Source organism: Sapajus apella, unplaced genomic scaffold (assembly GCF_009761245.1).
Source record: "Sapajus apella isolate SASKATOON/1434 unplaced genomic scaffold, GSC_monkey_1.0 scaffold32, whole genome shotgun sequence".
NCBI classification, from domain to species: Eukaryota; Metazoa; Chordata; class Mammalia; order Primates; family Cebidae; genus Sapajus; species Sapajus apella.
Genome location: NW_022436972.1, coordinates 13,061,746 through 13,088,146, shown reverse-complemented (window position 1 = coordinate 13,088,146; position 26,401 = coordinate 13,061,746). Strand labels below are relative to the sequence as shown.

Genomic DNA, 26,401 nt, shown 5'->3' with positions numbered 1-26,401 from the left:
CATTTCATTCATTATGCTCTATTGTGAGTATATGATACAGTTACTTTAGTAGCCTTGGAGTCTTTTACTAATGCGGGAAGACTCAATAAAGACTTACATGATAGACTTACATTGTTATATAAGTTGTGTGTGTGTGTGGGGGTGGGGTCAAGCTTGGAGAGAAAAGGAAAAAGGAAATAACAGACCTCAAGTCATAGCATGGATAATATACATACAATGATTTACATGGCATGGTGGTTCTACTAGTTACGCTTTGTCTATACTTACTGTATACTTACCATACACAATGTAAAACAAACTTATACTCCACTCTAACTGAAAAAAATATCACATGGGATTTAGCAATCACATTTTGCCATTCCACTTACCTGATTGTATGGTGATAAAATTTGAGGAGATTAGAAATTTTATATAATAAAACTGCCCCAGGTTCAGCAACTATTACTTGCTCAATTCGAACCTATTAAAATATGTGAGAAGAAATTAAACATTTCTTAAAGGTATAATCTTTCTTCATTAATAACATATGGTATAAATAACATAACAAAGATAAAATTTTATTATTGCAGAGATCACAAAATGCCTTCTAAATAATTTCTGAGTAATAAGTCATAGAAGATGGTAAAGTAACAAACATTTTAACATAGATATGCTCTACAAAAAAAACTCATCCATTATTTGCAGAATTTGGCTCAAGGCAGTCGTTACCAGAAATATCAACATAGTGAGATCATTTTGAGATTTATCACCAGTATATAATGGAATCTGGTTCAATACTGAATTGCAAAGGCAGCCACTACATCCCTAAAACAGATTATCAATGAAAACATACTACTTTATTGCCAAATATTCAATTAAAAAATAAAATAAATTCCTGTCTATAAGTTATTATATCAAGTTTGTCTATTAATAAAAAAATAGAAAAGTAGACCAATCTTGAATTAGCACCGACATATTTGCCAAATTATAATACTACCAGGGCAACATCAGATCTGGTTCAAGATTAACTTGATATGCCTCAAGATTTAGCAAATGTGAATCTTTTCTAATTAAATTCCATCCCTCACTGATCTTATATTCTCTCATTAATGAATACAATCTAAACTACACGAATAAATGCTTACTTAAATATTGTATCTGCCCTTAAGCTACTGCTTACATTGTATCTTCTTGCTTTCCTAGTTTCTGAATACGAACACAGTATAGACATTATGTCTTCTGCCGGTTTTACATCTCTGTAGCATCTAATAGAGCCGTATACACACAACAGATGTTTAATAAATGCTTTTAAAAGTTGAACTTTGTATGGTGGCTCACAACTGTAATCCTAGAATTTTGGGAAGCAGAGGTGGGCAGGTTACGAGGTCAGGAGTTGGAGACCAGCCTAGCCAATATGGTGAAACCCTGTCTCTACTGAAAATACAAAAAATTAGATATGCATGGTGGCACGTGCATTATCTCAGCTACTCTGGAGGCTGAGGCAGGACAATCACTTGAACACAGGAGGCAGAGGTTGTGGTGAGCAGAGATCATGCCATTGCACTCTAGCCTGGGCGACAGAGGTGACAGAGCAAGACTCTGTCTCAAAAAAAAAAAAAGTTGTGCTTTCTCTGTATTTAGATTTTGGCATATTTCATAAAACAAATGTGATTTGCTAAAATGAGATTTTATATGTGCACACAAAAACCTCTTATATTACAGAAATCAATTTATATTACTATGTTTATGAAACTGTTTCATCTGTTGGTATAGGTGATACTGACTACCACAATACCATGGATCATGAGTGGCATTTGAACTTTAAAAATGTATTTTTCCATATTATAATTTATTTTGAAATCAAGGCCTTAACAGTGACTTAAATTATATATCAATAAAAGTGGTATTTTCTTAATTTTAATATAATTATCACAGCAAAATACAAAAAATGTTAATTGTAGGCAAACAGCTCTTCACTAGCAGATTTTAAACACCATCTCAGGTGTCTGGCCACCTGCCTTCCATAATTTTGAGACATCCAGAAAATATTCTTAGTTCTAACTCCCTTAAGAAAGAAAATGAGAAAAGAGGGGAGAGAAAGAAAGAAAGGAAAAGCAAAGAGGGAAGGGAAGGAGGAAGGAAGAAAAACCAAAAACAATTACCATCTCTCTCCATGAACACAAAGGTTTTGAGGGAAAGAGGCAATACAGAATACAACAGCTACAATACAAAATACAACAGAGAAAGGCTAGAAAATCAGGAGATTGACAAACAATACACCAAGAATGCTTTGTTTGCCATACAGAAAGAAACACTCTGTCTTATGAGGGCTATAAAAGAGGCTGACCATTTTCAGCAAAAGCCAACAGTCACAGGAGAAACAACAAAGACAAGAGAAACAAAAAGTAAAAAGTAAAAAAGGTCAAACAGACTAAAGAAGTGGTGGTAGCAGCAACTGGCTGGCAATTATCACTGTGATGACAGTATAGGGCAAAAATCATTAGCAGAGCTGGAGAGCAGAAATGAGAATAATGGCTCAGATATAAAGTGCGTTGGAACAGACCCTGGTACATCATAAGCACTCCATAAATCCTAGCTACATTGTGAGATGCGGCATCAATGACAAATGGAGATATTAAAAGTAGCAAAATGGGCTTTAGGCACCTGACAGCAGAGAAGGTAGGGAAGAGCTAAAAGACAGAACAGTGGCTCTCCTCTCCAAGGCAAGAGAGCTAGGAGCAAAAGTGAGAAAGAGAGAGAGAGAGAGAGAGAGAGAGAGAGAGGGTTGTGTTCATGAAGGAGATACAGGAAGAAGGGAGGACTGAAAAAGGTGATGATGAACCTCCTTTGCCTTAATATCACAGATAGCTGCTCAGGGTAGACATCTGATGCTATGTATACCTCAATGTGAGGGCCCAGCGACTGTCTTGTGTACAATGTTCAGCTTTATTTTCCCTGCCATTAATCTTTTACATATATCTGCTTTCATAGAACCCACCGTAATCTAAGGTCTGTAGCATTCACTACACTGAAGTTTTTATTAGAAGAGAAAATTCAGATGAGAGCTGGTAATCTCTCAGCAATCTAATTTTACATAAAAGAAGGACTTTATACCCATAGACTTGAAAAATTTTTTTAATATTTTAGTTCTGATCTTTTCTAGTTACAATTTTGGAGTAAAGACGTGTACAAAGTAATAGGCTTGATGCTGATGAGCCATGGTACCCGCTACACAACATACGTAAACTTAAACTTAGAGCACCAATTCTTTAAACTGGCAATAAGTTTACAGATCTTATCTTAATGCATACATTTACAAGTATTTAATCTACTACCTATGATGTTTCACTTTCCTAAGACAAAGAAAAGATTAAACAGGGTAGAGTAAATCAAATATACAGTTTCTTAAGGATTATTTCCCATTACCACTATAACCTTTTCTTTATGCTTCTAAAAATAAAAATCTCCCATTCTAAAAAAAATTCATTTCTACAAAGAATGATGATGAACAGAAAAGCAGTCATAACATCCAATATCATATATCATTTAAAAAAGTTTAGTTGCTATTAATTAGGAAGAAGAAATTTCGTACGAGTGGGCATAAAAGCAGATTGATCACTATAAAAATTAGAATTATAACTGCAAAATAAAATGTTAAAGTAGAAATTTTTCTCAATACCTATATCACTGAAAATATACCCAAATGAGGTCATACAGAAAGAAAATTCTTAAAATAGTATAACACTGTCTGTCAATATATAAGGAAGGGAGGGTCTAAGAGTTGCTGGATTATATATCACTATCAAGCTAATTTGATATGTAACTATTGTGAACACGTGCTAAATATTCTCTGAAGTATGCAATACGTATTATCATCATATGGAAAGATTTGAAGTTTCTGTCATTTCAGAAAAGGAATTTTTCTTCATTTTACAACAAAAAAATACTTGTCTGCTTACTAGGGTCTTCTTTACCTTTGGCATCTTATATTTAAATTTGTCAGCAGATCACAATAATGTCTTACAATTGTCATTAACATCTTTCTGGGCATTTACATTGAAGGAAGATGAAATAAGGATTTCTAAGTGCATTTTGAAACAAAGGCAGACTTCAGTATATAATGTCTTTATATAAGTGGTTGGGATTAAACATTTTTAATGTAATAACAATTCTTATTCAAACCAGGACAGGAAACTGAAAAGTCCGTTATAAGGATTCTAAAATTATGATATTTATAAAATTACTTTTTAAAAAGAAAATGAAAAGCATATATCTACTATGTACTCACAAAAATTATAAATTTAAAAAAAATTGTTTTAAAAAGAAAGAAAAGCTGTAAAAAGAAAAATAGTTACATAAGCAAGGAAGGGGGAAAGGTAAAGCAGATAAAGTACAATTTATTTACAAAGTGACTAGGAGTTTTATTTAACTATATGAAGTTATAAAAAGGTATAAAAGCATAGCAAAATAAATCTCATTTTATTCTTCCTTCTCTTCTATTTTTCTAGTAACTGCCAGTATACAAAATAAGCAACATTTATGTAAGTTATATATGACTATATCAAACTATGACAAGTAAATATTTCATTTGGGAGAAATAAGTGAGATAATTTCAAAATACATTGCCATTTATTTACTGAATATATAGTTAGGTCCTATGAGATCAAGTTAGAGCAACAGTTAAATTTGTCAATATAATCAATTGTCACAAAGTGTGTCATCTGAGATTTCGTTCCCTGGAACACATAAACCCAAAAAACCTGAGAAATAAAATAAAATTTACTTTAAAGTTCAGTTCTTGATAAAAATTATTAAACTTCAGGTTTTCAATGTATCTGTATGAAACTGAAGTCAATCAACAAGGGAAAGTAAACCAACAATTGCCAAGTAGTCTATAAATATTAATACCTGTATAGGAAAATAAAGGTATTTACCATCTGCTAAATTCTTCGTAAGTGTCATAAACTATGTACTTCATCTACCCAGTTATCTTCACAACAACCCTGGATGATGGCTGTTTTAATAGACAGGCTTCATGGGAGCATAATTCAGACGCAGAGGAGTTAAGCAAATGGAATAAGTAAACACAATTAAGTGGCAACATGGGAAGTCTAACTCAAATCTGATTCTAAATTCTGTTCCTTGTACTATAAATAGTATTGATGATAATCGCAATACATATTTTATCCTTGAATTAATAGTTATTCATTGCTATGATAAGCAAAAAATCTACTATGCTTGAAGCAATCAAGTAAATAAAATATTCTTAGTGAACTTCTGTTAAGAATTCATAGATTCACTGTTTAAATTTAATAGATTTTTTCTCAACTGAGTAAGAAAAATTACAAGAAACATAATCTGTAAAAAATACGTCAATATATGAAAACTATGAATATTTCCAATTTTCTTTCTCAGAGAGAAAACTGGCAATTATTTTAAAATGTTTCTTATTAGCCTACATTACTGTGTTAATTTGAAAAAAGTATAGATTGTGTTTGAGCTGGTATCAGTTTCTTAAGTTCCCATAAATAAAGCAATAATTTAACCAGGAACCATATAGCATATGTAAAAACAAAATGTTTTACCTTTAGAGGCCTGCACACACCTTCAGTGATATGCCCAACAACTTCTTGAATATTTTCTTCAACACCTAAAATTAATACATTAATATTTGTTTCCATATTATACCTTGCTTCATGTAAGTTCAAAAAGCTAACAAATAATATATAATACATAAAATTAATAGTACTAATAACTTTTAAAATAACTATAACTATATTTTAGTAAGTTTGATATCTTTTGGGCCATTACTAATTGTGTTAACATATTACTAATTGTGATAATACCTAACGTGTTTCTAGAAAGCCTTGTTAATTCATTTGACTTTGAGTTACTAAAATGAATATTATTTCTTTGTGGAAAAGATTAAATTTATGAGAGAGAGGGAGAAAAAAAAGAGTGTGAAATGTATTAATTGAATGAAGTGATGCCAAAATGTACTAGCATTTGTTTTACAAACATCTCATTCCAATCAATGCTGCTTAGCATATACACTGAGGGTTTAAAGATGAAAAACACACCCTGAAATCTAATAGAAAAACTGGTATTTTCTAAACACCAACTATTTATCAAGCTCTGTACTGGGTATTTGACACTTATTGCTTGTAACCATCTAACTACAATCTATTTTTTTCCCACCTCTTAATACTGTCTTATATATACTTTTCTAAAACATCTTTAAAGAAACACATTCATTTAAACTAGGTAATGAGAATAATAATAGAAAGAGAGCCTAACAATGCACACTTTGTGCCAATCTAACATATATGCTGAGTCTAATCTTGATACTGAAGAGTTAGAAGCTATGAGGTTAGTATTACCACCAATTTGTAACACTGACTCCTTTTGTGTAATGCGGACCACAGAGATGTGTGGCTGAGCTGTGTAAAACAGTCAAGTGATACCAGGCCACAGTGTCTCTCTTAACTTCCTATCAAAAATAAGACATATTTTAATCATACACTAAACTCTCAAACTCTAAAACAGGCCTCTTTAGGTAATCACAACTAAGAAGATTTGGAATTCTGCAAACAAGACATCAGCAACTCTCAACTACAGTTATTTGTCTTCCTTGACATCAAGACAAAAATTTTAAGTACATTTAGTATATACGGTGATGTAGTTTGGATGTTTGTCTCCTCTAAATTTCACGTTGAAATATAATTCCCAATGTTGGCGGTGGGGCCCGGTGGGAGATGTTTGGGTCACGGGAGTGGATCTCTTATGAATGGCTTGGTGCTGTCCACATGATAGTCAGTGTTGCCTAAACGTGTGTGGCACATCCCCATCTCTCTGTCTTGCTCCCTCAATCATAATGTGACATGCTAGTTCTTCCCCTTTTGCCTTCCACCATGACTCTATGCTTCCTGAAGCCTTCACCAGAAGCAGATGTTGGCACCATGCTTCTTATACTGCCTGCAGAACCATGAGTCAAATTAAACCTCTTTATAGATTACCAAGCTTCAGGTATTCCTTTACAGCAATGCAAAAACATACTAACAGATATAATAACTGTTGTAAAATTTTAAAACAATGCCATGAGAATGAAAAAAGAGGCTGGGTAGCAGAAATGAAAGAATCAGTAGCTAATGACCCTAAACAACTCACTCAGCCTGTTTACTCACAGATAAAATTAAGATAATATCACCTTGTACGTTTAAAGTGTCATGCAGAAGATTTGAGATAATGCATGCTAGATATTCCAGAAATTTCATAAAAGTGCCACAGAGGAGTCTAGGCTGGACATGAAAGGTCATTAGGGTTTACTATAAAACTGAACAGTTGAGTGAGAGGACAAAGGTGATGGAAGAGAAAGTCTATTAGCAGAATGAGGGAGAATCTAGAAAAGAGAAGAGTTATCAGGATGCTTATTGTACCATCGAGGTGTTTATCTAAGTGAAGAAGATGGCAACAAGAACAGGAACAGAGATGTTTGTGTTATTTTCTGTATTTAGGCATTAGCAATACAGTCGGTGGACCCACCTTGTGTAGTGACATGCTTTAAGAGAGCTTCAAGGTGTTCCTTTTCAGAAGCAGTAGCTTGATGGAGCCAAGCCAACATATCTCCCACATACCTAATGAAAACTAAATATTAATAAAGATTCCTTTGGTAAAAACATCAAATCTTCTGCTGTTTGATTACTATACCTCAAAGGGTCATGAGAGTGCATTTCAATTGGCCTAGGTGTACCTCCGGGGCCCCCTCTTGTGAGCGCATCAATAAATCCACGAACAACTGTACTTCTCCTGGCTGTTCCAAATTCATCTAAGGTATATCTAGAAGAAACAAGTTATATAAAAAATGGTTGGGGTTCTTTGTTTCTGGTGGCTATATCAGACTATTTATGCAATTTCGAGACAAGCAAATACCTAAAGCTCCTTTAGGCACTCTGTCAAGCAACATTGCTTTCAAAGAAGAAAAAACATTTAAAAGATAACTTCAGCACATTGAAAATTCAATCAAAAAGTAAAATCTTTTACTCCTCCTAAAAACAATGCTGGGATTTGGGACTAAAGCAGGGGCAGCAGTAATAAGTGATAAGGCAATGGACTTAGTAAAATTAGGAAAATCAAGCCAACGTGGGAAAACTTAACTTTTTAGGTTTCAATATATTCAGTATATTAGGTTTCAGCATATTTTAGTACGTATATATATTTGCAGTCTAAAAATATGATGCTGTACTGTTTTACATAAAGTCATAAAAGTTCTCAAAAACTGATTATAATTAGAACTCTGCAATCCAAGGCTGGGTATAGTGGTTTACACCTGTAATCCCTGCACTTTGGGAGGCTGAGGCAGGTGGTCACTTGAGCTCAGGAGTTTGAGACCAGCCTGGGCAAAATAATGAGACTCTCATTATTAAAAAAAATAAAATAAAATTAGCCAGGCGTGGTAGCACATGCCTATAGTCCTAGCTACTCAGGAGGCTGAGAAAGGAGGATCACTTGAGCCTGTGAGGTTCAGGCTGCAGTCAGCAATGACTGCTCCACTGTACTCCAGCCTGAGCCACAGAGAAAGACACTGTCTCAGAAAAAATAAAAGAACTTTTGCAATCCAAAAATTAAGATTTTTTTCTTACATTAAAAAAGTCTTCTTTACATATACTATCACAATTTATCACCAAAATTTGCTCCAAAATTGCTATCCATTTTTAAAAGCTTCTTTTGACTCCAGTATTAGACATGATAGATATTCCTTAAATTTACTGACCAATCACACACACAAGCAAATACCTTTTTAAAAAACATGTATTAAGAAGTCACCTATTATAATTGAAAAGGTGTGGAAAGGCTTTCTAAGGTGAAGGAACTAGTAGGGAAGGAAGGAAAGTTTTTAACTTGGGAATAGGACAATTTGGGATTCAATTTATAAAAATAGCCTGGAGCTGTCTAGAGTGCCCATTTCTTTGACTCTACTAAGACTTATTTCCCATTATCACCCATTCCTGACAATATCCCTCAACTGAAAATTCTTTCAATTTTAAAATTATAAAGACAAACAAAATACATTTTAGCAGTCTGATGTCAGCAGATTCTAGATTCATTAACTTCTAAATCTTTAAAAATATTCTACCATGCTAAATTTTCAGAATGATATAAATAATCTACATATAAACAAAAATTACCAAAACTTCCCAGGATACCCCAAATAATTAATATCTTAGGCTACACAGCTTTCTTTTATATGGTATTACTTGGATAAAAAAAATCCACATTTTGGTAAGCACGTAAAAGACGGACTATTTCCAAATCGCAGAGAAAGTCTAGAATTGCCGAATAGTTATAAATAGTTAGGAATATGAACCTTTTTCGAGGACTGTTTACTACTAACTAGACTATGGTTCTTTGTGTGTTTGTTTTCAGTTAAAAAGAAATGGTTTTGAGATTCCCTGTGGTGACATACTAGTACAGAAAAGGGAAAGCCCAATATCCAGCTAAGTTTTGCTAAATTGCATAATTGCCTTGCATTTAATTTCTAGTTTTAAACAAATTAGAACCAAAATACTCATTGCTACGTTTTCCCTCATGTTTTCAAATTATAAATCATTTAATATGAAGAATGCCTTCTTTTAAATGATCATCTGAGTCTCTGAAATAATGAACTTATGACTCCTTATCACAGCACAAAATTCACAAACATTTAACTTTTTAAATATGTTAAACTAATCCTCATTCCCAAGATCCTACTGACCATAGTAAAAATAAATAGCATAGTTTGTTTCTAGCACTGTTCACTGGGACCACAGTTGTAACAAAATCCAGTGAATCTACTGGGATTTTAAATAGGGGGTAAATTACCAAGCCTGACAAACCCTGGAATTTAATCTGTTTAATACTATAAAATATCAATAAACATTAAAATTAATGTCAGTCCTCCTATAGAACAAATATAAAGCAAAAACAGCATAAGCCTCATGAAGCTTCAATATCTTTAGACATGAAACATTGTTTCCAGAGACAAAGACCAAAATCAGACATTTTTCCAACAATAATCAAAATTCAAAATGGAACTTTTCAAGAGTGAATGTTCAAATTATGTAAATATCTCAAATACCTCTAGTTAAAATTTGAAGTCTCATTTTAAAAATTGTGTTTAGCTACAGTTTTAAAAATTCTGGTCAAAAAGCAAATTAAAAGAAGAAAAATTTTGATCAAAATGCAAATTGAAAGACAATAATATAGAAGTGCTTCTTTGAAATACAACAAATACATAAAGAAAAAAATCAGTACTGTACATATAACTACATTTTAAAATAACTCATATTCTGAAGGCTTACCAAAGGAAAGAAGAAATTATCCAATTTTTTCACTTCCATTTATAATTGTACTTGATTTATTATTAAAAGTCAATAATGCATTAGCATTCCAGTTATATAATACATAAGAAATAATGAGTATGGCAACTTTCCCCAGGGACTTCAATAATTGACATTTTTCTTGCATATAATACTTAATTATTTGAGACACAATAATGGACAGCGAAGCTTTTATGCATTACTTATTAAGTTCATATAGTGCCATCTGGTGGTTAACATGATACATTATTAAGTTTTTCCTAAATATAAGGAAACTACTACTTGAAAAATAGATAATTACTTAATGAAAGGACAATTTTCTGTTTTTTAGTATTCATTTTGACCTAATCATCTGGTCTTAAAAACTTGCTTTCTCCCTCAGCTTCTAAATGTCTTTAAAAATCTTCCAAATTGCCATTAGTGCCCCCTGCTCCTTAGCATACGCCCTTCACAGATAAACCTTCTTTGCCTTTCTATTATAGTTTCATTCTTGATCTTTCAAGCTTTTCCCTGATTGCCATGTAGGCTTCAAAAACACCCCTCCTTAACTGACAGCTTTCTAGTCACCTCCTCTCAAAACAAAAATAATATGTAAAACTCAGGATGTACCAAGTATTACACCAAGTACCTTAAGTGAACAATCTAACAATCTTCACATCAACCCTGTAAAATAGGCACTATTATTATCCTTATTTTACAGCTAAGGAAACTGAAGCTTACAAAGGTGTAAGGACTTGTCAAGGAAATTTGACTTAAGAGCCTACATCATAAGCCATTTAATATTGTTCCTTTCCAAGTTGGCGCGGTGGCTCACGCCTGTAATCCCAGCACTTTGGGAGGCCGAGGCGGGTGGATCACGAGGTCAAGAGATTGAGACCATCCTGGTCAACATGGTGAAACCCCGTCTCTACTAAAAATACAAAAAAAATTAACTGGGCATGGTGGCGCGTGCCTGTAATCCCAGCTACTCAGGAGGCTGAGGCAGGAGAATTGCCTGAACCCAGGAGGCGGAGGTTGCGGTGAGCCGAGATCGCGCCATTGCACTCCAGCCTGGGTAACATGAGTGAAACTCCGTCTCAAAAAAAAAAAAAAAAACTATAAAACTCAGTGAAAATGCATTTGCATGGCAGAAGTCAACTGCTGTTTTCAGGTGCCCAAAACACACAAAGGCTTTTTTTTTTAAGATTAACCTTGTGAATAAATATTAATCTGTAGACAATGCAACACTTGTTAAAATCAAACACCAAATGTTTTAAGTGCTAAAAGACTCAAAATCAATGCCAATATGTTAAAGTGAAAAACTTGGGAAAGAAATTTCAAAGCAGGAATAAACTGCTAAGCTGCTGATCAATAATAAACATTATCTTACCATATGTATACACATAACATTCAGGGCTATTATGATCCAGCTGTTGCTTGTAATTCAATAGCCCAGAGCAAGCTTTTGCAATGAATTTCCCAGAGGTGCATGTTCTCTCAAGGTATACCTTAGCATCACTGTTCCTTCAACCTGGAAACTGTTCTTTTTCTTCTAGGAAAATGCTTATTCAGCCTTCAGAACTCACTTTATACCTTATTCCTTAGGAAATTTTCACTGATGTTCATCTCTTTCCCCTATCCCAGAATGCTTGAGCCACACAGCATCTGGGACATGACTTCTAGACTAGCAATTAGTATATTCAATTAAAATGCATTTGTCTATCTCTGGTTCCATAAAATAAAGCAGTTTGAGGGCAGTGCTCTACTGAAGCTGTGTTTCTAGAACTTAGAATGGTGCTTAACACATTGTACTCAGTAGATAGCATTGGAGTGTTATTATTTTACACAGCTGTTCAGCATTTGTGTTCTGTAACCTTATGATAGGATAAGCAGTGTTCGAATCAGAAAGTAATGGGGATGTCCTCTAAAAATAGTATAAGGAGCAACTGAAAGGGATGATTCAGAACAAGATGCACTACCTTGGTAAGAGTCCCCTGGTTTCCTGTTTTCAGAATTATTAATATCATCAACAACTCCTACATCTACCAAAAGTTTATGCTCATACTACTCCAGGCATTAAATATTTACTTTTTATTTTATAAAAATCAAGAGAATACAATTAAAATATAAAGTAATAAAAATATCAGTAAATTTAAAATGCATTAAATTCTTATCCAAAGCATTACCACACAGCTCTTGGTTGGCATAAATTACCAGATCAAAGAGCTGGGTCCTGTCTTCCTAAATCCTATTAATAGAACCTTGATATTAAATATTCTTTTTTTCAGCTCTGCATAACCATATTTCTCAGTCCTGATATGACTTCAATCTCTGTAGGGAAGGATTAATACATGAGTTTTAGTTACTTACAATTCCAAGGGAGTTAATGAGATGACAGGGGAAAAAACACTGAACCTCTATATAAATAAGAGGTAGTCTAGATACTGTACAGAGACTTTGTTTTTTCTTTCCATTTTGTATTCTATAGTATGTAATATTCAAATAAGCTGATGCCCCATGAAACAAATTCAAGTTAAGGTAAACAATATTGTTGCAAATTATTATAAATATTACTCAAACTATTATACATGCTTTTGATAATACTGAAATTTAAATAAGTTGTCAAAAGAAAAGTAGGCTTTCTTTTTTAATTAAGAAAAAGTCACCAACTTATATAAGACAGGTCTGTCCTGCAGGGCTTCCATTGCCTGTGTCAATACTGCAGATATGTCACATGATTCTTGTGTCAATGTTCTACATTCACCTGAAAAATAATTAACATTACAACTTTTGTTAAATTCAGGTTTGGTGTTTATTATGTCTGTTGTATTCCAGGAGTCTAAATTCTAAAGCAAATACCCCATGAAAAAAATCCTCAGAAAAACCTAGAGAATACACCAATCTAAAACAAATTTATGCTGTCAACCAAACTAAAGAGTCAAGCTTAAGAAGGTATGTAACTTTAAATGACCACATATGCTATCAGTATGCCCCAAAGCTGTATTTTACTATAATAAACACTAGAGTCCTGAAAAAACCAATCAACGAACAAATATTTCCTAATAACTGCCATATACATGACAGTATTAGGGAGGCAGGGAGGAATACTAAAAACATATTATCAATTCCTTCCCTGGGACACAATCTTTAAGCAGTTTGCTAAAAATGTTAATGTGGTTAACTAATACATAGTAATAAAACTATAATTTCAAAATGGTTTGAATTTTAAACTCTTAAAAATCTCTACACCAACTTTTCTTTATTATTCTAATGTTTTCTATAAAATGCTCACCAGTGCCTATACATTCAAAGAATTTAGAGCTTATCAGAAATTCCCAATCTTTGGTACACAAGGACTTTATACTAGCAGTATACTTTCTAGCATGCACTGACTGAAAAAAAACCCATATGCATACATAGAATTGAAGACATCTTAAAATGACTTCATAGTCTCCGGGAGACAGAAGCCCACAATAGGGAATCACTATGTAAGATGTTGTGGGAGCACAAAGACATCTGAGTCAATGTCCTTGCCTTTGAAAAAGTAGAAAACTAACTTGTGAGATAAGACATACATGAAAAAAATAGAATGAGATACTATAAGAGAAAGGCAGATAACACTCCAGATGGAAGCAATCAATGTAAAGGAGAGAGGCAGAAGAACAAACAGGTATTAGAGATAAAGACTTAACCAACCAGACCAGAGAATTCCATTTGCACAGTATAGTACAGGAGTAATAGGTTAACTAAATTCCAACCCCTTGCATTGGTTAGTAACACCTATTAAAATATGTGCTCCTGTTCCATGCTTGCCTGTTTTAAATAACTTCTCTCGTTTCAACCAGCTATTTTGCAAAACATCTATTGAAACATTTTCAAACAAAACTAAAGAAAATAAAGCATTCCTCATAGGCAAAATAAGGACCCTCCAAAAAGGGCCACACCCTAATCCCTGGAATCTGTGAATATGTCACCTTACATGGTAAGAAGGACTTCGTAGATGAAATTAAGGTAGTAGACCTTAAAGTGGAGAGATTTTCTCAGATTACCCAAGTGGGTCTAAAGTAATCACACAGGCCTCACAATGGAAGAGGCTGGCAGAAAAGTTAGTCAGAGATATGAGATGGAAGAAGAGGCAAGAGAGATTCAAACGTGAGAAAATGACGTGACCTCACATTGCTGGCTTGGAAGATGAAGGAAGGGGCTGCAAGCCAAAGAATGCAGGCAGCATCTAGAAACTAGGAAAAACCCTCAGTGACAGCCAGCAAAAAAACACAGACCTCAATCCTATGAACACAAGGAACTGAATTCTGCCAACTGAAGGAGCAAGAAAACAAATTATCTCTTAGAGCCTACAGAAACAAATGCAAGTCTGTCAATATTTAGATTTTAGCATAGTGAGAACAATGTCTGATTTCTGACCTACAGAGGTGTAAGACAACAAATATGTGTTGTTTTAAGCCATTCAGTTTGTAAAAATTTGCTACAGCAACAGCAGAAAATTAATTTACCACTTATAACTTTACAGTTACGTAAACAACAAGAGATTCCTGATCTGCTTTAAGATAATCTAGGGCAGAAATATTGTCTTCATTTTTTTATTGTCATCCTTAATCAAGCACACCACTTGGCTGATAGCAGCTGCTCATGATACAAACACAAAAAAGGTATGTTGAAATGTAAAGTTTTTCTATTTTAAAATATTTTCGATTACTAAAATCAAAATATATAAAAGACCAAGTAAAATTTTAAAAATCAAATACAAATATTATTTTTATTTAAAAAATACTTTTGATTACTAAAATCAAAAGATATCAAATAAAGACCAAGTAAAAATTTTAAAATCAAAACCAAATATTTTTCTTTTAAAAAATACATTTGATTACTAAAATCAAAATACATCAAATAAAGCCCAAGTACAATTTTAAAAATCAAATACAAATGTTTATGAATCTAGACAACATGAAAGAAATCACTTACTTTGAGCCCATCGGTAAAGTCTTTCATAAGACGTTTCTTGAAGTAAGGCCATCTGTTCCATAATTTCTAAACTAAAAAAAATTAAATATTTATTTTAATTTAAATTTTAGTCAATAGCTACATCTAAGTACCTAATTATTTTCTTGGCATATTACATATTACAGCATATTAACTTTTTATCATTTTATGAAATGATTTTTCAATAATTTTCTACAATTAAATGTCATATTTTAACCATCACTTACTTATCAACTACTGTTTTAGCCTAAACCTGTCAGGGTATAATCTCACCATTCTCTAAAGATAAATAAAGATTAAACTCCTATTTCACAAAATGTTATACAGTTTCACAAACACTCTAGAATATCTTTAAAATTTTGGAAACGTAAGCAGCAATGCAATTAGTTCAATGAGCAGTTACTCACCCTGCCGTTTGTTGATTTGTACGCAAGAGAACTTTGACATCATTATGAATCTGTTTTACTCTTCCCAGTGCCTTGAAAAAATCCTTTAAAATTAAGAATGTGACTTTATGTCCATGCTTCAGGTAAAATTACATTATTTAAAAGTTAAAGGTCACTACCAAGGGTAAACAAACTATTTCACCTATTCTAATGAAGCCTTCCTATACTGATCTTAACTTTCTCTAAATTTTTATAGAAGGTGTAACAGGTATTTATTCACATTTTAAGACACATTAATATATTAATCCCGTGCCTACTATGTGTCAAATAGTGTTGACAGTTGCCAGGAATACAAAATTTATAAAGATAAAAATAATTGCCCTCAAGAAGTGTATGTAGTTTAGTGAGAGAGAAATGCAAAACTAAAAATTACATTAAAAAAAAACATACTAAGTATTACACATCTTATTACTTAAACCTGGCATTCTTATTGCTGAAGATGATGTTTTATATATCTGTTGTATACTCATTCTTGCTCCCTTATCCAAAAGTAGAATGCAAAGTTAAATATATAGGAGGTGACAAGGGCCAAACTGTGGCTTGACATTTAAATGTACTGGAGGCTTAGGTTTCAGAGTGCCACAAATAGTGTTCCACCCATGAAAATAATGAATGTGTTATTTTTCTTTGATTAATAAAACTAATAATAACAACCTTCCTTTTCTAATTTCTATCAAGAGGAGGAAAAATGATATGTCATTTTAATTGTGCAAAGTTCCTCAAAACACAAGGGCAGTAAATACTAATAAGTAATATCTCTATTAATTCTCTCACCTATTTACTTCTCTACACACAAATGAGTGGTTACGTTTTAGCCAAGCCAGTGAAAGTAATACCTACTAAGAGATGCTCAGTAAGAACCCTTCCCCACCTCAAGAACCCTACTTGCCCTCTGATCCCAGAATGAGGACAATAGGCTTAAGTTTACACTTCTTCCCAGCTAGAAGACCAAAAGATTCCTTTCTGGAAAACTGAATGTCTTAAAGGGGGGGAAAAAAAAAAAGAAATGAAACCTTTTCTTGTTATTTAACATTTTGAGAGGTTTCATAATTCTGTCAGTCAGTTTGAAAAGGATGGTATAGTTTTAAATATTAATTAGATGAAAAAATAAGCAATTTCTAATTCAAGGAAAGACACATAATTATAAAAGAAAGAACATGCAATCACTGTAATGTCATTGTAATGAAAATGGAAAATGTATGGCTAGGTTCCATGGCTCAGACCTATAGTCCAAGCACTTTGGTAGGCCAAGGTATCACCTGAGCTCAGGAGTTTAAGACCAGACCAGGCAACACGGTGAGATCCTGTCTCTACTAAACATAAAAATTAAAAAATCAGGAGTGGGAGGGCGTGATGGCTCGTGCCTGTAATCTCAGCACTTTGGGAGGCCGAGGAGGGTGGATCACCAGGTCAAGAGATCGAGACCATCCTGGCCAACAAGGTGAAACCCGTCTCTGCTAAAAACACACACACACAAAATTAGCCAGGCGTTTGGCACGCACCTGTAGTCCAGCTACTTGGGAGGCTGAGGCGGAAGTATTGCTTGAACCTAGGAGGTGGAGTTTGCAGTGAGCCGAGACTGCGCCACTGTGCTCCAGCCTGGTGACAGAGCAAGACTCCATCTCAAAAAAAAAAAAAAAAGAAAAAAAAGAAAAAATCAGGAGTGGTGGTGCATGCCTGTCATCCTAGCTACCTAGGAGGCTGAGGTGGGAGGATCACTTAAGCCCAGAAGGTTGAGGTTACAGTGAGCTGTGTTCATGCTACTGCACAACAGCCTGGGGTACACAGCGAGACCCTGTCTCAAAAAAAAAAAAAGAAAAAGAAAATAGAAAATATGTTCTAACTGTACTATGGCATATGAAGGAGATAAAGAGAACTTATGTGTGTACTGTCTGTGTTGGGGGAGGACACAGAGTGGGTGGAAAGCTAAATCCTCACAGTTCACGATAGCAAATCAATAGAAAATAGTTAACATAGAAAATCAAAGCATATTCTTTTTTACTATGGATCTAGAATATAGAATTTACAAAAGAAGCAATTAATAACATTGAAAATGGTTGACAAAAGACCTGGAAGGAAGAGTAAAAGAGGTGACACAGATTTTCTTTTTATAAGCTTTATTGACTCTGACTTTTTAAAAAGTACATAACTTAGAAAAATAAAATTAAAAATTAAAATACACATCTTAAATTTCCAAACATAAAAATATTTTCAGATGAAACTTTTTTTAATGAAAAATAAAGCTTCAAAAAAGCAATTTCTCTCTATTACCTGTAACTATTAAACTTTAAATGATTATAACAGAGAGCCAGAATACCTCAGTAATGGGTCCTTCTCTTGTACCTCGGAGAAGAATCATTTCATCAGAAGTCAGTTGGAACTTGGATAAGAAGGCATCTGCAACTTGTGCTCTTATTTCTAATTTTTGGCTGTAAGTTTCAAAACAAACAACAAAATCAAGCATCCTATGCAGTTACATAGCTTTAAAATGAATTCTATCTCAGATATAACTTTTAAAAACAAAGGTATGAAAAATTTTCAACATTTTCAAAAATCTTGTTTCTGCCTCGAATATTAGAATTTTACCAGACATGTAGGTGATAAAATTAGCTAAATTGTTCTATTTCAGATATCTGCACATGATAAATGGAGTTGATCATTATGCAAAAGAAAAAATAAGTCCATGCATGGTCCCTCCATTACAAATTTACAGCTACTTACAAGTACTTAAATAGTTTACCTTGCAATTTGCTAGATTGCCTTTACAAGAGAGACATATGTACCTATTTACAACCAATTTCTTTTCAGTCACTAAAACAATTCCTAAGCCTTTAAAGTTTTCACATGAAGTACATATCAAAAATCAAATTAGTTTATTTTACGTTGGAAAGAGAAGAGCTTTGTTAATTATCCATAAATTGCTAAAATCACTTATCGACTTTGGTCTTCTCCACTTTTTCTACAAAACATAGTAATAAAAAAACCTCTTAAATTATATTTTCTGAATCCAACCTACCTAAACTAGCTGAGAGTTAGAAAAAGGCACAGTCAAGGACCTATGGGACTGACCAGAATCAGTATCAATACCTACAGGCCAGTTAGCAATATGAACTACTTGAACAGAAACTCAACATTCCTGGTTTCTGTATCTCAGAACTGAAAACAAATAAAATTATAAAAGTATTTCACTAGTAATTATCAGAGGATAGTAATATTCCACAATTAAATAAAACTCAAATAAGAATTAAAAAAAACATAAACACTATTTGTATAGATGGAACAATGCATCTCCCATCTCTGTTTGATTTGCACCTTTGGGATGGGAGGTTTTAAATTCAAAGTTGAATGCTCCTACTGAATAAAGACACTTACAAGGAAAAATCCTCCAGGTGGCAGCAAAGTTCTGTTTATTTCAAATGATAAATCACCCAATTGAGTCTAAACAGATTTAAATATGTTGTTAATCATCCTATTACTGATATCTGAAAGTTACCTTAATATTCATCTTATTTTTGCTTTGTTACCTGTGCTTTCGATATTTAAAAAATCTTTGCCCCAGTGCAATTTCATGAAACAATTCTCCTATATTTTTTCTGGTAGTTATATAATTTGGGGTTGTATATTTTACTCTTTAATCCATTTAGAGTTTATATTTATATACGGTGAGAGGTAAGGGTCTAGTTTCATTCTTCTTTATGTAGCTACCTAGTCTTTCCAACACCACTTACTGAAGACACTGTCTTTTCCCCAGTGTGTGTTCTTGGTGCCTTTTTTGAAAATCTGTTGGGTGTAAATGCATGAATTTATTTCTGGGCTCTCTAATCTGTCCCATTGGTCTACATGTTTTTACACCAGTACCATGCTGTTTTGTAGTATATTTTGAAGTCAGGTAGTGTATAATGCCTCCAGCTTTCTTCTTTTTGCTCAAGATTGCTTTGATTATCCAGGTTCTTTTGCATTTCTGTATGAATTTTAAGATTTTTTTCTATTTCTGTGCAGAATGTCACTGATATTTTAGAAGAATAATGTGTTGTGGGAGTATAAAGAAGAAACTAATTTTTTTTTTCTGGTGACTGAGTAAAGGTTCCTGGGTGAACATGGAAAACAGCCAGATAATAAAACTGTGAAGTACAAAAGTGGAATAAATTTCATATAAGCTGAAGTATTTTTCAAAGTAAGAAAGACTTTCTTTGAAACATATATATGTACATACATATATACATTCTCAAGGAACATGTACATGCATGTGTGACACACACATACACACACAATAGCCTAAAATTCTGAAATTTTGTAAAATATTCTGAAATATATGATGGGCATAAACGACAGATGGTACCTTAAAGGACAAATGAGTTTTCAACAAATGAATTTTGGGAAATGGAATTCTAGGTAGAATGAACGAGAATGTAGAAAAAGTCTATCTAGTTGATAAATGTAGTTAAATCAGGAAATAAACAGCAATAGCCACTTTAAATGAAGTGTGCCCACAAAAAAAAAAAAAAAAAAAAAAAGAAAGGGAAAAAAGTTCTTTTGTATTGATGGGGGAAATTCAATCAGACAAAATTTTCATTAAAAAAAAAATCCATCCATCTCCAAACCCAATTTTTGAAATACTTACTTCCAAAGATTATTTCCAAATTTTTCCTGATACTGTTTCCCTTAGAGCATGTTCATCATAATCACAAGAAAGGTATAAGCCATACTATGCCTTAACCTCAAATTTTCATTTCCAGTCCAATATATGTGACTGAAATAAAATTATTATAGCTTGTCTGAGCTAGAACCCAGCATGTCACTGGTAATACCTTCTTTTGGATTGTTCAGATATTGCTACAATGTACAAATGAGAGAGAAGAAAGAAGGAAGGAGATGTGATGTTCCCCTGCCTTCCCCTAACCTTTTATTAGGTAATGCTTCTGTAATGTATTTTTCCATGCAATATAAAACCATCTATCCAAGACAAAGTTTTATATTTTTATGCCATCAATTTCAAAACCTGAGTTAATGTAGTTACAAAGTAATTAAAGTTAATTAAAACTATTAAAAACTAAAATAGTAAGAAATAAAGGGAAAGGCTGAGAAAGTAAATAATACAGCTGAGGAAAGCTATTGCAATTAAGCGCAAAATAGTTCTAAGCTTCCTAGTAGCCAGAGCAAAAGCAGAAATAAGATGTGTAACATAGATTTCTTTGTGCAATAAAAGGGGAGGAGAAGGGAGGGGTAACATTCTTTAATGTATGTCGTGCAACGTGTTCAGCAACTTACATAAAACATTTAGTCATCTCAAAAACCCCGTGGCATAGATATTTTTCCCTTCCTTCTTTCAGACATAAAAACTTAGGCTAAGGGAAGTTAAGAAATAACAGTACAAAATAAAAAATCTAATAATCTCTTACCCAAGGTTTTGATTAAAATTCAGGTTTTTGTCTTAATTCCTATATTCTTTACATTTTCACATATTGAACTTAAAAAAATATACACACATAAACATTCTCCAGAGATTATTTTTCTGAGTCCAGAGATAAATCTTATAAGAGATAATAAAAATATAATAGTGATTTCAGTAGTATTTTAAAAATACAAAGGTATGTTCATGTACATATAGCCTTTCCTGATCATCAGTAAAACCCATCTTCTGACTACCAATGAAATATTAAAGGGAAATGCTAACCTACAGTCCTGTGAAGAAAATGCTACATTGAGCTTTATCAATTAGAGCATCTCAGCTGTCCTGATGACCGACTTCCTTCCAACCCAGTTCGGAAAATATTCATATCATTTATACATTTGTCTGAGTAAGAATATATTACTCAAGTAATCCCACAGTATTTCTATTTCTAAAGCTATCTTTGTGTTTAATGAAGTTTCTTCTTAAAAAGATAATATTTTAAAATGAAAAAACAACTCCCTGCCAGCCCCTACAGACCGGTTATCATAATTTCTGATATGCAATTTTCCTAAAATATATTCACACAAATGTTCACTTGGCACATCATATCTATAGCTCTTGGGATACTAGAATGTCATGAATTTTCACTTCCCAAAAGCATATCAGCCCAAAACACTTCCATAGGCTTACTAAAATAATAAATATAAACCTTGCTTAGTTTTGAGAATACATGAACAGAAGCACAATGTTCTAATATTGTCTCCTGTATACATTATTTAGAGCCCCATATTACAAGCTTCAATATACAATGCTTATTTTTCAGTTTTCACTTTATATTCCTTTCCTGACCTTATAGTTGCTTTCATATTCATTTACTCAAAAATTACTTATTGAATCTGTAAAATACCAGGCACTGCAAATACAAAAAAAGAGCATAAGAAATTGTCACTGTTCTCAAGGAGTTCATGGTTTAGGAGAAAAAAAGACAATCAAATCAACAATTGTAAACAGCTGTAATACACATTACACTAAAGACGAAAACAAAAGCATTCAATTGAGAACAGGAAAAGTTTAAATAAGCTTTGCATACAGGATTGCTGATCTGTTATCTTGGTTTTAGTCGCAATTTTCATTAAAATAATGCTTGTTTTTGTGTTCAGCATTAACCTAAGAATTCACGTCATGGTTTCTAATAGGGAATGTTTTTCTAGAAAGCTTTTCTTTCAAAAGAACTGTTATAATATAAAATGCAATCTAATTTTATGGTGAAGGCACAGGCTTAATTCTGATAAAAAAATTTAACATTGCCTTTCCTCACAGAGCTGGCTGCTTTGCAGGGTCAACCGTCCCTCACATGGGCTTAGTCTACAACTTTTCTCACCACTGTCTACCCACCCACAGGAGAGTTATTTGTGGTGATGGAACTGTACTATATCCTGACTATGGTGGTGCATTCAGGAATCTACACATGATAAAATAAAATCTATAAAAATATATACACACACCAGCGAGGTCAAGTAAAACTGCAAAATCTGAATAAGACAGGTAGATTGTATCAAGGTAATTATCCTAGCTGTGGTACCATAGTATAGCTCTGTAAAATGTTACCTTTGGCAGAAACAAGGTAAAGACTACCTTGGATCTCTGTATTATTTCTTACAACTGCATGTGAATCTATAATTATCTCAAAAAAAAGATTAACTTTTAAAAAGTTAACATGTGTTTTCAAGGAGATGACAGAATTAAGGTGGGGGGAGAGGGACATAACACAAAAGAAATTAAAATATGAATAATATTTTGTCTAAGGCCAGGCCTTTCAAACTATAGTCTCTGGACCGTTGCATAAAAATACCTGGATACTGTTAAAAGGGCAGAATCCTGAGCCTGAATCAAGATTTACTGAGTCATTAATCAAAAAACATAATTGTTTACTTTTTTCAGTCAGATTCTCTGAGGAGGAGGCCAAAACTTACCATTTTATCAAGCTCCTTGGTGGTTCTTATGTTTACTGGGATAAGGTGTGGGATACAGGAATGGTAACATAAAAGATTAGAAAGGAAAACTGAAATAAAAGATAGCTCCAATGACACCTAATATCAGACTAAATATTTCCAGTGATTTAAACAAAAAAGCTTTGAAGAACTAGTTGTTCAAATCCTAAGGGACAGAAAATTCTTGCTTATCATAAGTCAAAATTTGCCACTGGTAGATTTCTCCTTTAAAACGTAGTTCAAACTCAGCAGCAATACATAATAAAATTTAGCCCTTTTTTAAACGGGAAAGAACACCAAATATTTGAAGACAGCCATCATGTCCCTCTTAGTCCTACACTTCTAAATAAACAATTCTGATTTTTCTTAACCTACATCATTTTTTGAGCCTTTTATAATTCTATTCACCCTCTTGCCCAGCCCCGTTTTTTCTTAAGAGCTTGATTCTGTTGACACCTTACACTTAACATTGCATACTTTGTGTCATTAACAATTTTCCAAGTAAGTTGTCTATATATACTCTCAAGTCTTTGATTAAACGTTAAACATAAAAGGATTGGATTGAAGGTGCTCTGAAAAGTACTAGAAACTGACTTACAGGTCAACATCAAGTAATTAACCACCAATGTGAGGGTACAACTGTTTATCCAGCTATAAAATACAGGATGACAATATCGACAAGATAAAAGAGAATTTAAGGACAGACTTCCTAAAATTAATTTCTATCTGGGCAATTTCCAATTCTATAAATCTGAGAAAGACATCAACCTGCTCTCATTTTGGCTTGTAGAAACCACAAAATGAGTGAAAGTGGATTTTAGTGAAAGAGACAATAGCTAGTAAAAAAATGGGGATATAAATGCATGAAATTATGATTAAACTTTTATAAAGTTTTGATACTTAGTTTTTTTTATGATTTTTCTATGGCACGAAGGATAAAATCAAGAGACTATTTTATTTGGTATTCTATCTTTCAACTAGTCTTAAAAATTGAGCAATATTTTTATATTTTCCTGCTTCAAACCCTTTTTTCAAACAAAATCTTACATGGAATCCTATTATATTAAATGAGTAAAAGTGAAATTGCTCTAACTAAAATTAGAGTGAGAAAATCTGACCTCCAAAACTCTATTATCCTTCTACTTCTTACAAAGAAACCCTAAGGTTTAGTGACCTGTAGTTTGAAAGCCACAGGTCTAAGACAAGGTACATGTTCCAAGTATCCAATAATGTATTTCCTATATATGTAAAGAAAATGTTTGCTTCTTTTGTGCTATTAAAGATAGTATTTTAAAAATAATATTGGTACATATATTTTATTTTGCTGATTATGTCACATTTTCTCCATGTTTTTATAAGATAGAAAAGTAAGTTACATTTGTTACCATTTTAACTGCAATGGATCATTCCAGTTGATCTCTGAGTCCTTTGCAGCCCTACGACCCATGATATCCTCTTATACAAGTAAATTTACACCTCTGTACTCTTTATAATTTGCCTTTCATCAATCTTAGTCTGAAGAGAATTGTGTTAAGAAGGATTAAGGGCTCAATATAAAAGAATGTCAAGATCAATGGATGTGAAGCTAAGGAGTTGGGGGTCATGCACTTGCCATGGGTCTAGGGCAGTGTTTTTCAAACTCTTGACTATGACCCATAATATTAAACCATTTAAAACCATTACCAGAAATGGAAAGAAAGGCTTCAGAAAATAATATTCACCCAAATTATTTTTACTTATTTATTTTTAAGATACAGGGTCACACTCTGTCACCCAGGCTGGAGTGCAGTGGCAGCATCATAGCTCACTGCAACCTTGAACTCCTGGGCTCAAATGATCTTCCCACCTCAACCTCCTAAATAGCTGGGACTTCAGGTGTGCACCACCATCATGCCCAGCTACCCAAACTATTTTCTATTTTATTTTATCCTAATTTATTTTTTAAGGCTAGTTATGATCTACTTAAATAATAATAATGATAGGTAAATCATAATTGGGAACCCATTGATCTTGACCTGAACTACAAAACACACCAGTTGGATCACGAGTCACAGGCTTTTTCTGTAAAAATCTTGATGGTACATATTTTAGGCTTTGTAAGGCACATATGTTCTCTGTTCTAAACACACAACTCTGCTACAGTATGGTGAAAGCAGCCAGAGACAGTGTGTAAACACAACCATAGCTGTGTTCCAATAAAACTGGATTTACAAAAGTAGGTAGTGAGCTGGATTTGGCCTGTGGCCATAGTTTGATGACCTGTGGTCTATACTATAGTATATTCACCTACCCCAAAATGAGCAGTTAAAGTGGTAATATCTCCATATTACTGATGACATACCTAGAATACTAAAAGGTTTAAGTGATGTACCCAACTACTGAGAAGGAGACAGGTATGCTGCATCATAATATAATGCTTCTCCCCCTCTGTACTAGTGCACACACGAGAGATGCATGGTTAACAAGTTTTAGCACAATTGCTATGAGTTTTAGCAATATTAAACACAACACTTTACACAAACCCATACTGTACTCACCTTTATTCACTCATTCAATCAACCAATAGTATACCTATTGTTTAAACTACGAGGAGAATTGATACAATTAAGTCTTAATTATACCAGAGAGGATAAATCCTAGCTTAAAAATAAAAGACAATGATTGCGAAAAAAATAGTAATAAAACTATTAAAACATGAAAACATTTACATTTTAAAAAGCAATCCTTTCTCAAATCCACAGCAAACAGTAACAATACATCATCACTTCTATTCCAAAAAAAAATAATCTCTTAACCTCAATATCAAGTTTAATGCTCCTTTATGCTTAAGTGATTATTGGACAATATAATAGCTTAGGACCTTATGAACCATGTTTTTTATTATTCTGCTTTAATTTTGATTTAGAGTTATAATTTTCTTTGAATCCAGTCTCCAAATTATTGAAAAGGTGGCTGTAAGAAAACAAACTTACCTTTCAGATTGAAGCTTAGTGGTTTTTACTATTAAATCTTGAGTCTGCTCCTTTGCTGCCTGAAATTATAAACATATCGAATATAAGTACATTCCAATTTTATGGTATTTTAGAAAAGAAATACTACCACTTACTGAAATTTAGACTTAAATGAGATCACTCTGTGAAATTCAAAAGAAAAGCATAAGAAAATGAAATATGTAGATGTTTCAAGGCTCATCCACTACTTTAATAGCAGGAACACACTCAGAATTCTTAATATACACATAATGCTAAGGCTTACAAGAAA

The 26,401-nt window shown here is 33.1% G+C and overlaps 1 protein-coding gene across 2 annotated transcripts in view; it reads right to left on the bottom strand.

The window, feature by feature from the left end:
* The window catches only part of COG6 (component of oligomeric golgi complex 6), a 103,420-nt gene that overhangs the window by 61,879 nt on the left and 15,140 nt on the right, over positions 1-26,401 (bottom strand). For both annotated transcript variants that reach the window (XM_032294534.1, XM_032294535.1), the window contains exons 4-12: positions 26,113-26,171; positions 18,075-18,186; positions 15,719-15,801; positions 15,294-15,364; positions 12,984-13,077; positions 7,687-7,815; positions 7,522-7,613; positions 5,565-5,629; positions 369-460 (exon numbers count right to left, since the gene is read on the bottom strand). In XM_032294534.1, coding sequence (XP_032150425.1) covers positions 369-460; positions 5,565-5,629; positions 7,522-7,613; positions 7,687-7,815; positions 12,984-13,077; positions 15,294-15,364; positions 15,719-15,801; positions 18,075-18,186; positions 26,113-26,171 — 797 coding nt within the window. The remainder of the gene's footprint in view (positions 1-368; positions 461-5,564; positions 5,630-7,521; positions 7,614-7,686; positions 7,816-12,983; positions 13,078-15,293; positions 15,365-15,718; positions 15,802-18,074; positions 18,187-26,112; positions 26,172-26,401) is intronic.